This window comes from Melospiza melodia, unplaced genomic scaffold, assembly GCF_035770615.1.
Source record: "Melospiza melodia melodia isolate bMelMel2 unplaced genomic scaffold, bMelMel2.pri scaffold_18, whole genome shotgun sequence".
NCBI lineage: Eukaryota > Metazoa > Chordata > Aves > Passeriformes > Passerellidae > Melospiza > Melospiza melodia.
In genome coordinates this window covers 8,058,830-8,070,944 of record NW_026948525.1, presented here as the reverse complement: position 1 = coordinate 8,070,944, position 12,115 = coordinate 8,058,830, and the positions used below count along the sequence as shown (strand labels likewise).

The following is a 12,115-nucleotide window of genomic DNA, read 5'->3' as shown; positions in this document are numbered from 1 at the left end:
TGGGGGAGAGGCCAGGGCTGCAGAGGGGGGATGTTGTTGGCAGCTCCATGAGGACGCTCTGGGACGCTGCCCTGGGCTGTGCAGCGCACTGGGGATGGATCAGCCCCTGCTCTGCTGCTCCTTCCCGTCTGCCCCAGGGCCCTTGCAGAGCCCCAGCCATACTGTTTGCCCCCAGCCTGCCCACAGCCAGCCTGGGGCTGCTCACGGGGCTTTTCTGTGCTGAGCATTGGCCTGGGTGTGTTCTTGAGAGCGCCTGGGCAAAGAGCCTGGAGCCCCCAGGGCCTGGCCTGAGACGTCAGCGCTGCCCCAGCAGTGCCCATGGCCTGTCCCTGCTGCAGCCCCAGCACTGCCACCCCCAGGGCTGTGCCCGGCCCCGAGAGCACTCGGGCCCTGCAGCAACACCAGGGCCACCAGGGCAGCGGGGCAGGGCCAGGGCAGCAGCACTGGCAACACCAAGTGCTGCTGCTGCTGGGCACAGCTGCTGGGCCAGCACTGATCTGCCCCCAGCTCTGCACACAGACATTGCTGCTGCAGCTCCAGAGAAGGCAACAAAAGGGCGTCTCTGCAGAAAGCTTTGCTTGGAGATTGTTTAGATCCTTTAAAGCCACTGAGAGTGCAGCCCCTCATTGACACAGTCTATGGGCACAGGGAAGGTGGAGACAAACAAAATGAGAGATGGCACAAAGAATGACATTTCTTTGTGGACAATATAATAAAACTAATATAAAGGGGAAAAAAAGCCTCTATCAAGCCATCAATAACATTACTTTTATTTCACGTCATTTGTAGAATTTGGCCAGCCGTTTAATGTCTCTGAAACCATCCAGTCATCAGTCTTCTCACTGCAGCCTTGAGCTCCTGGTTCCTCAGGCTATAGATGAGGGGGTTCAGGGCTGCAGGCACCACTGAGTACAGAACTGACAGGGCCAGATCCAGGGATGGGGAGGAGATGGAGGAGGGCTTCAGGTAGGCAAATATGGCTGTGCTGATGAACACAGACACCACAGCAAGGTGAGGGAGGCAGGTGGAAAAAGCTTTGTGCCATCCCTGCTCAGAGGGGATCCTCAGCACAGCCCTGAAGATCTGCACATAGGAGAAAACAATGAACACAAAACAGCAAAGTGCTAAACAGCAAGTAACAACAAGATAACCAAGTTCCCTGTGGGAGTTAGTGTGTGAGCAGGAGACCTTGAGGATTGGGGGCACGTCACAGAAGAACTGGTCCAGGGCATTGCCATGGCACAGGGGCAGGTAAAATGTATTGGCTGTGTGCAGCAGAGCATTGAGAAAGGCACTGGCCCAGGCAGCTGCTGCCATGTGGGCACAAGCTCTGCTGCCCAGGAGGGTCCCGTAGTGCAGGGGTTTGCAGATGGACACATAGCGGTCATAGCACATGATGGTCAGGAGGAAATACTCTGCTGAGATGAAGAACACAAAGAAAAAGAGCTGTGCAGCACATCCTGTGTAGGAGATGTTCCTGGTGTGCCAGAGGGAATTGTGCATGGCTTTGGGGACAGTGGTGCAGAGGGAGCCCAGGTCAGTGAGGGCCAGGTTGAGCAGGAAGAAGAACATGGGTATGTGCAGGTGGTGGCCGCAGGCTACGGCGCTGATGATGAGGCCGTTGCCCAGGAGGGCAGCCAGGGAGATGCCCAGCAAGAGGCAGAAGTGCAGGAGCTGCAGCTGCTGTGTGTCTGCCAATGCCAGCAGGAGGAAGTGGCTGATGGAGCTGCTGTTGGACATTTGCTGTGCCTTGGCATTTGGATCTGTAAAAAAAGTAATCATGGAATATTTTTGCTTGGAGAGGACCTTAAATATCCCAGCACAGCTTGGGGGCACATTCCACACACTCCCTACCCAGGGCTCTGCTGCCTGGAGCTGTCCCTGCCAGCAGCTGCTTCCCTGTGCCCAGGGCTGGGCCCTGCCAGTGCTGCCAGAGCTCAGCCCAATCCTGGGGGCTCATCTCTGCCCTGCAGACCCCTCCCAGCTCTGGCACTGTCCAGGGGCAGCTCTGGACCTGCAGGCTCTGATGGCAACGTCAAAGCAACCCTGAGGAGGCTGGATAAACAGGACAAGATGCAGCTTCTAAGGGGCCCTGTGCTGATTTCTGTCACTGCCTGGTTTAGCAACATCTGAGAAATATTTTTTTTTCTCATCCTGGACTGCCAGATGAATATCTGTTTGCAATTTCCCATCAAGACAACCCAGAGCAGTACTGTAAAAAAGCAGGATTTTCCCTTTTATGCAGTCCCTGCCTTGCTCCGCTCCCTGCATAATCTACTTGGAAATGTTCTGCAGTTAAGTGTTATGCTGGGAGCAGTCCTGAACAATGCAGCATCCTCACGACACCATTAGAGCCCTCCCAAGCCTTACCAGCTGTCTCTTTTCACCCAGATCTTGTCCCCCAGTGCTGGGAGCAGCTGCCAGGGCTGGCTGAGAGCTGTCCCTGGAAGGCAGCAGAGTCCCTGCCCCAGCACATCACCCTGGGCTGCAGGACCCTGCTCTGCACGACAGCCCTGGGCTCCCCTGGCTGCTCTGCACAAGAGAAAAGCAGAGAATGTACTCACAGAGTTTGTAGGCATTGGGATGTTCCAGCTTGAGGAGATGGCTGCAGGAGCTGCAGCTGCATTTTCCTGCAGCCAGAGGCTCCTGTTCCAAGGGCTGGCAGTGATTCTGTCCCAGGCACTTCTCAGCACCTTCCCAGCCTTGAATGATTGAAGCTCTCTGTGCCTCTGTGCTGTGCCCAGGGTGGCTGCAGGCAGTGCCCCAGCCCTGCTGGACTGGCAGAAGAGCTTCTCATCAAGAGAAATGTGCTTTTGAAGCTCTGCTTGGTTACCAGGAGCTGCCTCTGCGCCAGGAGCCCAGCCCAGCTCATCAGCACAGACACAGCACCAGGACTTTAATGAGCCTGTGGGGCTTTGTGCTCAGGCCCTGAACATCAGTCCCTGAGAGGGAGCTGAAGAAACCTCTCCAGAACTCCAAGTCAGAATCCAACTCCAAACTTTCTTGGACTTTTAATGGGTCCCAGAGAGGGACACGACTGAGAAAGTGTCCCCAGGCCCCAGGCAGAGCAGAGAACTGGAGGCAGTGATGACAGGTGGGGACATGGAGAAGCCGAGTCTTGGTGCCCTGGGGCACAGCAGGGTCTGTGCCACCAAGGGCTGTGAGGAGACACCTTGTCCTGAGGCCCTGGGGCCTCCTGGCACAGCCCCAGCCAGGCTGAGCACTGTCAGCCCCTTGTCCTGCCCTCAGCATCCCCCCCTAGCCCACATCCCAATGGCTTCAAGGATCTGCTGGAAGGAGTCCCTGGGGAGCCTTGCTCCGGAATGGCCCTGGGGCCTCCTTAATGCTCCCTGCAGGGACTGCAGGTTTTTCAAAGGACTTTGGGTTTTGCTTTTGCCTTGCAGTCTCTGAGAGGTTTATGCAATCCTGGCCTGCAATTATCTGCTGTAATTAGTCCCTGGAGAGGCTTTGTCAGGAACAACATTCATTGTGGCTCATTAATGCTTCAAGGTACTTCAGTTGTTTGAAGGTACTTGGTGTTTCCCTTTTGATACAGACTCTGTGAGAGGTTTGTGCACTCAAGGCCCCAGTTATCTGCTTTAATGAATCCCTTTAGAGCTTTGTACTGACACTCAGTGGGGCTCATTAATGCCTTGAGATACTCAAGGTTTTTAAGATATTTATGTATTTTAGAATACTTTTAGGTACTTTTAAGAATTTTCCTTCCCACGCTGAGTCTCTGAGAGGTATTTGTGCCGTCCTGGTCTCCAATTCTCTCCTCCAAAGGGTCCATGAGGAGCTTGTGTTGGGTATCTTCCCCTTTCTGTTTTACAACCAAGATGGAACTGAAATAATTTTGTAAGACTTTCTAAAAGCATCCAAACAAGCATGGGACAATTAACAATAAAGCAACAATCAGTAAGAAAATTAATAGTCCTGTTTTAGCAAGAAATCATCCAATCCTTTAGTCCCTTGGATTGGAAGAGTTTATTGACCCAGTCTTTGTTTTCTACTTAAAGCTTCTTGAACCCTTCCTTCAGTACCTGAATGCTCTTGTGGATTGACTCGCTGTGGATGGAGAGGTTCATGTAACACATGCCCTCAGAATCTCTACGGCCATGCCCCATGTGCCCACAGTAAAAACTCTGTCACTGTTCTGCAAGGTGGCCTGTCTGATGGTCTCTATGTCTGAGAGCAGGCCACTCAATATGAGGGAGGCAGCATTGTTTTGCTTACTTAACAGGCACCCAAGATGGTCTAATTGTCCTAAAGCTTTAGCTGCAGCCACCCAAGGTAGTCCATATTGAGAGTGCTACCATCCGATACCTGGATTAAAGCTTGCAAAGCCATCTCTTTGATATCATCCAACACTTCTCAGGCGATACCTGCTGCTTAATCATCTGGTAGGCTGTGTTGTCCTTCTCCAGCTAGATGGTTGATTGTCAATTCAGATCTTGCCTCATTATTGGCATAGTCTGCTATTAATTTATTTAGTAAACACTTCCATCCCCCTTCCCACAGGGTGTATTCTGTAGGTGACAGCAACATGGTCATAATACATTTTAAATCATAGGGGGTTAAGACATGTGCTGTAAACATGGCCCTCATTAGGCCATTAAAAAACAGTAAGTCCTTCCTATGGTCTTTAGGTGCCCTACACAGATCCTTGATTTCCCCGTAAACCAATGGCTGATACCTGGGATTCTGCCCCCTTCTTTTATAACATACGGGGGCAATGAGGAATTTTGAGACTATATGCCAGTCTTCTTACTTTCCCAGGGATCTTCTGGGGTTGAGGGGCAAGGTGGCTCTGAGGAGTCCAAACTGTCTTCTGGGGAGGAAGAATGACTTGGAAGAGAAACATTTGGATTAGAAATAGTGTGGCAGTTGGGCTTAGTACCTTGAACATAGGGTTATATTGTTGCCAGAGGGTGATGCAAAAGGCATCAGGTGTTGGGGAGGAAGGGCCTTGACCTAGGATGGCAGACTTCCAGGCTGGCCTTCTGGAGGCATGGCCCAGGGTAGTGGGGGAATGATTGACCGTGGAGGCATAACCTGTGGTTTTGGGGGTAGAGTCTGGAGGTTCATTCAGGGTGGAAGAGAAGGTTGTGGTAGCAGGAAGTGGAGCAGCCAAGATGGAGGGAAGACAGTCAGGGTCAGGGGCATCTGGAAAATTTTTAATGATCCACTTCATGATTGATTTTAATTTGTTCTTTGAAGATATTTGGTCATGATCAGTGAGAATTAACTTAAAGCATCCATATACGCACCTTTCTACTTTGGACATCCGGTTACCCATTTTTCTCTTTCTCCGCCTTAGGTGGAACAGCCACTGGAACAGCCTAAATCAGTTTTGAGATGTGGATGCGTATTGTAAAAACACAGGAGCAAAGTGGGCATTAATTGTCCTGTATTTCCCCAAACCCGCCTGCAATCCTACGCAGGTGAAACTGTCATTGTCCCTGTGGATCCTGGCTGAGGTCACTCGAAGCAATGATGAATCTGCCCGCCCGGCACAATCCAAAATCCCGGGGAGCACTGGCCTATCCATCAGCTCACCCCAGCTGACATGACTGAATGTCAGGGTCCCTGTTTGTGCACCAAATGTCACAATGAGGGTGGCTCTGACAAACCTTTCTGGTTCCCCAACTTCAGGGCAAGGGTGGTGAAAATGAAAAGGAGCAGATGCTGGGGAAGATGAAACAGGAAAGCCTTATAAATATGATTGCCTGGCAAAAGATTTTGAGAATAGAGAAACTGTAAGTGAGATTGAAATGAAAGCAAGCTTTTAGATACCAAGCCTTAGTTACTGAACAACTGGAAAACAATGGTATGGCCGGCTAAAGGTAGTCTTCTTTTGATGAAACAATTCCCTCTGCTTGCAGACAGGTCCAAGGGTCAGAGCAGACCCTACTAGCTTGGCAGAAGGGGTCCAAAGAGTACTTTTTAGGATTTAAAATATAACACAGTATGGCAATGTAAAGTTTCTTATAGGCTGTATGTAAATGCCATAAGATTTGTATCTTATACTAGAGTGGTTAGTGAAAATTAGAATATGCGTCACAGAAGAAGATTTATTGTATTGTAACGGGAACTCCTCTCCTCTTTTGGACATCCATTTTGGGCGCCTCTTTTGAGCTCCTCTTTTGGGCCTGCTCCAAGCTGTGTCTGGCAGCTCCAAACAAGGCCCCTGCACCCACACCTGTTGGGATCTCTAGCTGGTCAGATTGACCCTGAGAAAAGTTCAAAAGTTTCTTTTCCTAGCCCAGTGCTTGAAGAAGGAGTCAGGGCTCTTCATTTCTCCATCTTAAGGTTGTTTATTTTATGTTATCTGTAAAAACTTTTCTCCTGCCCTGCCGAGGTCAGCTCAGCAACACTGTCCAAGGCATTCTGCCTGCCCCCGGGGTAGTGTTATGTCTTTATACTAAAAACTACATGCACAATGTTTACAATTACTTTCCAAAACCTATCACCTATGTTAGACAGTGAGCTGCTACTCTAAAGCAATCTCTAAGTGCCAAAATCACAGCAGAAGATGGAGGCCAAGAAGAAGAAGGAGAAAGGCTGGATACACCCAGTTCCCTCCATCCTGCCTCCTGAACCCCCATACCAAAAATTCTAAAATCTACTTTTCTCCCCTGTGCTAACTTCACTGATATTCTACTTAACCTCTTGTGCCCTGCTGTCCTTCATACAATGTTGGTAATTTGCTCCATGGGTCATAATCAAAACCACAGGCATTTTGGGCTCTGTGCCAGGGTCTCTGAGACCCCTGGCAGGGGTCTTGGTGCTCAGGACAGCCAGAGGGATGTCCTGGGTCCTGACACACACCCTTTGCAATAAACCACAAGTTCAAGACCTGGCTTCAGAGATCTATCATCTCCATCCATCCCAACCGTCCTACCCCCCGATGCTCCTACAAGCAGGATCAATGGAGTTACCAAAAAAAACTTTAGTAACAGGGTGAAAAACAATACACATGGAGAAGTTGAGCACAGCACGAGGGGTGTGGGATCCAAAGATCTGAGATAAAGGCGAAGCAACAATGTATACACTTGGAGGTAGAACACTCTAGCACAAAAACCAAAGAGGGGAAACAAGTAACAAATAGGGGAGGAAAACTTGGACAACTTAGCATAACAACACTAAAGGCATATGAGGGAATTCTCAAGCTCACCCTAGGTTAAACAGATGATTACCAGGGCTTCAAACTTGCGCCCAGGTCTTCTAGGGTAAAATCTGGCTGACTCTGAGTTACAGCCAGGCTAACTCCCACACCGCTGCTTTGCACTGGCCCCTTGGGACCATGTGGCCCAACAGAGCCACAATGATGTCCTTGGTTCCACGAGGCTCTGCAGTGTCACAATGGTCCCTTGGATCCATGGTGCTCTGCAGTGCCGCAATGGCTCCTTCATTTCACAAGGCTATGGCTCCTTCATTTCACAAGGCTAACAAATGTCACTTTGGTCTCCATGCAAAGGAAACCACAGAGCCCCCATGTTTCAGGAGCTGATGAACAGCAACCACCAGAGGCCAAGGCAAGCCTGACCTGTCTGTCCTGGCAGGTTTCAAATTGGATATTTGAAATTATGAATGTGGAGTCCTAATTTAAAACATTTGTGCATGGAGAAGAGGGATGGGGTTTTTTCATAAAAAGAAAAGCACAGAGGTCTTTCCAATGTTTGGAAAACAGGTGAGTGGTGCCCCTCAGGAGTCAAAGACCAGCCAGACTTGTCTGTCCTGGCAACTTTTGTCTGGCAGCAATCCTTGGATACACAGAAATTTGGAAGTGGAATCCAAATTTTGGCCATGCATGCCTGGATAAAATGGACAGTTCTTTTCCATAAAAAGAAGAGCCCAGAGCCCCAGTGTTTCAGGGGCAGATGGGAGCGGCCTTCCACATTCCAAGGTCAGCCAGACCTATCAGGTGACCCCTGAGAGACCAAGGCAGCCACACATATTTCATGTTCCCTTGCTTCCTCAGGGCCCTGCAGTGTCACAATGGCTGCTTGCTTCCATGAGGCCCTAAGGTGTCATAATGGCCCCTTGGCTACACAAGTCCTTAAAGGATCTTAATGGTCTCCATGGTTCCACAAGCCCAAGGCCGCACAGTGCCATAATGGACTTTGGGTGTCCAATGGCCCCTTGGTTCCATTGGGGCCCAGTAGTGCAACAATGATTCCCTTGTTTCCACAACTTCTCATAGTGTCACAATGGCCCCTTCCCTCCTTGAGGTCCTGCAGGGTCACAATGGTCTCCATGATTCCATGGGGCCTTGCAATGCCACAATGCTCTGCATTGATCCACAGTGCCCTGCAGGATCACAAAATCCCTTTGGCTCCACGAGGCCCTGAAATGCAGCAATGGCCTCTTGGTTCCACAAAGCCCTGCTGCTTCACACTGGGCCCTTGGGACCATGGGGCCCAACAGAGCCACAAAGATATTCTTGGTTCCACAACGCCCCACATTGTCACAGTGCCCCCTTGGATCCGTGGTACCCTGCAGGGTCACAATGTTCCTCTTGGTTCCTTAAGGCCCAACAGTGTAACAGGTTCCAAAAGGGCTTGCAGTGTCACCATGGCCCATTGGATCCACAATGCTCCGCAGTGTCACAATGGTCTCCATAGGAAGGAAACAAGTGAGCCCCAGTTGTGCAGGGGCAGTCACCAAAGAGGCAGTCACCAGAGACCACGTCTAGCCAGACTTGTGTCACCCTGATTTTTAAGATTTTCTAAGTCTTCTGATGCTGACATTCTTGTAGCGAACTTTCTCAACCACTTTCTGTAAATAACTCATTATTTTGCATTCCTTTATGGAGGAGGAGAGCGTTGAAGGGCTGTTATTTTGATCAGTGTCATTGGAGAGGTGGCACTGTCACTTTCCAATCCGCTGTCACTTTTGTAAAACTATAAATGTTAGAGTCAGAAAATAAAATATCCCTTTTTCCTTCACCTTGAGAACAGTGGTGTGTGCTTCTGTTCTTTTGTGTTCTACAGTGAGATCTGGTGACCGCCTAAGTGTACTGCAGCCCAGGCTGAGACAGAGTGCAGATTGTCGGTGAGGTTGTATTGTTCCCCCTCTTTGGTGCTTTGCCTGCTGTTCTTGGGGTAATGCCAACCGCTGTGGGTTTCGACAGGGGTCCTGGAGTGGAAACAGGTTTCTGTTTCCTGGGATGATTTTGAGAGATTGTTTCTGTGGGCCCGAGAGCGAGAGCTATTTTTGGACCCTGCGAAGGTGTTCTCCAGGGAGGCGCGGTTTCTCATGGGGGTCCGCCTCATGCAGGCCCTCTTTGATGATTGCACTGTAGAAGTGGGATCGCTGCTGATGCAGTGGAAGAAGTGTGAGGAGCTTTGGCAGGGGTCTGGTTCTTGCACCTCTCAGATTTCCCAGGGATGCGCTCCTGTCTCAGACATGGACGAGGGAGAGTTTGAGTTTCTGTGTGATGTGGAGCCCTCCCCCTGGACCTAGGATGGTGTTTTGGGGAACAGGTCCAACTGGGGGATGGCTCTGTGGATTTGGCAGGTCATCCTTGCCTCGCCCTGTGCGGGCGGCAGGGCGGAGGGCGTGCTGTCCTCTCTTTGTGCCTTCCGGCCTTTGAGGATCAGCCTCTGCCTCGGATTGAGTCTGATTTGGTGACAACTCTTTGTCCAAACTGCGGTGTTTCCACGACGTTCCCCCTGAGCACGGCAGGAGCAGGTCCAACCGCCTTCGAGTTGGGCTCATTGGTGGGGAGGGTGGCTTAACCCATCTCTGAGTCGGTGCAGTCTGCCAGGGATGCGCAGTCAGTGGAAGCCGTGGGGGTGTGGGGCCATGGACAGTGTTCTGTCTGGCCCCACTCTGGTAGGCAGGCAGCCCGCCCCACTCCACTCGGCCGGGGCAGTGCCCACTGTGGAGTCTTGTGGTTCAGGATGGACGCTCATAGGGGCTGTGCCAGTCTCCCTTGTGCTGCTCTGCAGTGATGTGGCTCCGCGGGTCCCGCCTCTTACGGCATCCCCCTCCTCTCCCATGTTGGGGGCTGGGAGCCCCGCGCCGGTCTCGTCCCAGTCCACACTGGGTTTGCAGGCCATGCTGGCACCTGTGCCTGCCAAGGCACCCCCTGCTGCGGCTGCGGTGCGACAGGGTGCTGAGGTATTTACCTTTAGTGCGAATGCTGACACGGCCAGCGGGAGGCTGGTGGGTTCCCGGGGCCGTGGCGCCTCCTCGTTGAATTTGTGGATGTTTCCCTCATGCCAGGTGACTGTGTGTCTTAGGAACCCTGTGTGTTTCTGGCGAGAAGCCAATACTAAAACCGACGAGATGTCTGAGCCTGCCTCCTCACGGCATCTGCAGGGTTGCAGAGTGGGGTCCTCTGGTTCTGCCGGTGCTGCAGGGGGTGCAGGGGTGAGTGGTGTTGACCTGCCTCCCAGTCGATCATCTACCCTTGTCCCTCTGGGGCCCAAGGACCGGGACACAGCAGGTGCTGTGGCTTTGCCAGGGGCTTCCCAGGCTTTTCCTGTGCTCAGGGGTGTTACTCATAACACCCATCAACCCCTTTCGTATAAGCTGGAGGGGGAAGTCCATGATGCGGTTGCTCAGCATGGTTTGGGGTCTGCTGAGGTTATGTAGACTCTCCGGAGGGTTGCTATGGACGTGCTGACGCCTCATGACCTCTGTCATGTGGCGCCCTGTCTTTTTGACCCTGGGCAGTTTGATGTTTTTGAGACCAAGTGGGCTCATTTGGCAGCCAATGCGGTGGTGCAAAATGTTGTGCTGGGGCCACAGGACCCCAGGCGTGTGGATGTCACTGACATGCTGTTGGGAACAGGGATTTATGAAAATACTCAGGGGCAGAGTGGATTCGATCCCCTTGTGCTTGACCAGTGCCACACACTGGACATGGCAGCGATTGTTCAGACCCTGGAAATGGCTGCTCCGAGGCAGCCATTTGCAACCATCGTCCAGGAGGATGTTGAGCCTTTCATGGCATTTGCAGCAAGGCTGGCTGCCTCTGTGGAGAGGCAGGTGCCTGATCCTGTGGCAAGGAGGATTGTGATTGCAGACCTTGTGAGGTGTAATTGCAATGATGCTTGTAGGAGGGTCATAGTGGCTGTGCCTGGTTTTCCTGCTGTCTCCCAGATGGCGGAGGCCTGTGCGGACATCATCCCCTCAGGTTGGAAGTTGGCTGCTGTGGCTGCTGCTGTGCAGCCAGTCTGGGCGGCACCGCAGGGCAGGCGGCCACAGCAGGGGACTGCACAGGCTGGCAAGAAGCAGGGGAAGAAAGCACAGAAGGTCAAATTCCCCATGTTCTTCCACGGTCAGTGTGGTAGGCCGAATCACATGTCCATTATCTGCAAGGCGACTGTTCATGTTAATGGCCAGGGTTTACCGGACTCGGGAAACGTGAAGCGGAGCGTGCAGCAGGGACATGCCCAGACACAAGCTTCTCTCCATACCCAGGAGCCAATGGAGGTCTCCTTTGCCAGCTTGCAGCCAGCACCCGCCTATCAGCAGGTGTGGATGTCTGCACCACAGCAACAGTTGTCTTAGAATCTTGTGAAATACACAAGGCTCTCCTGGATGCCTTTGATCCCTTGGGTGGGGGCATGAGTGCTCTCCTGATGGGGAGGTCTAGTGCCACCCTTCAGGGCATCATTGTGCACCTGGGGCTCATTGATGCAGATTTCACAGGGCAGATTTGTGCCATGGTCTCCACACCCACCCCCTCCCGTCGTGATCCCGAAAGGGACACGACTTGCTCAACTTGTGCCTTTTAAGTCCTCTGTTCGCAGGACAGCTGACCAGTTGTGTGGAGCTGGTGGCTTTGGATCCACTGGGCTGCCTCAAGTTCACTGGACTGCGGTCCTGACCAAGGACCGTTCCGAGATGCTGTGTACCCTGTCCGTTCCTGGTGCGACGCCGTCGGAGATCCACCTCTGCAGGCTTCTTGACAGCGGTGCTGACATCCTGGTTCTCTCACTTGCTGCCTGGCCCTCAGAGTGGCCCCTGGATCTGGTGGAGACGTCTGTTGTGGGCCTGGGAGGGACAGCACAATGCTACGTGAGCCTGCAGCCCGTGCTGCTCATGAACCCAGAGGGACAGACAGCCTTGGTTAGGCCTCGTGTTACTTCAACTCCTC

The 12,115-nt window shown here is 52.1% G+C and overlaps 1 protein-coding gene across 1 annotated transcript; it reads right to left on the bottom strand.

Annotated features, from left to right (window-relative positions):
* Positions 1-804: 804 nt before the first annotated feature.
* On the bottom strand, positions 805-1,740 carry LOC134433357 (olfactory receptor 14A16-like). Its single transcript, XM_063182214.1, has one exon. It carries the CDS (start codon positions 1,738-1,740, stop codon positions 805-807), a length of 936 nt encoding a protein of 311 aa, XP_063038284.1.
* Positions 1,741-12,115: the final 10,375 nt, after the last annotated feature.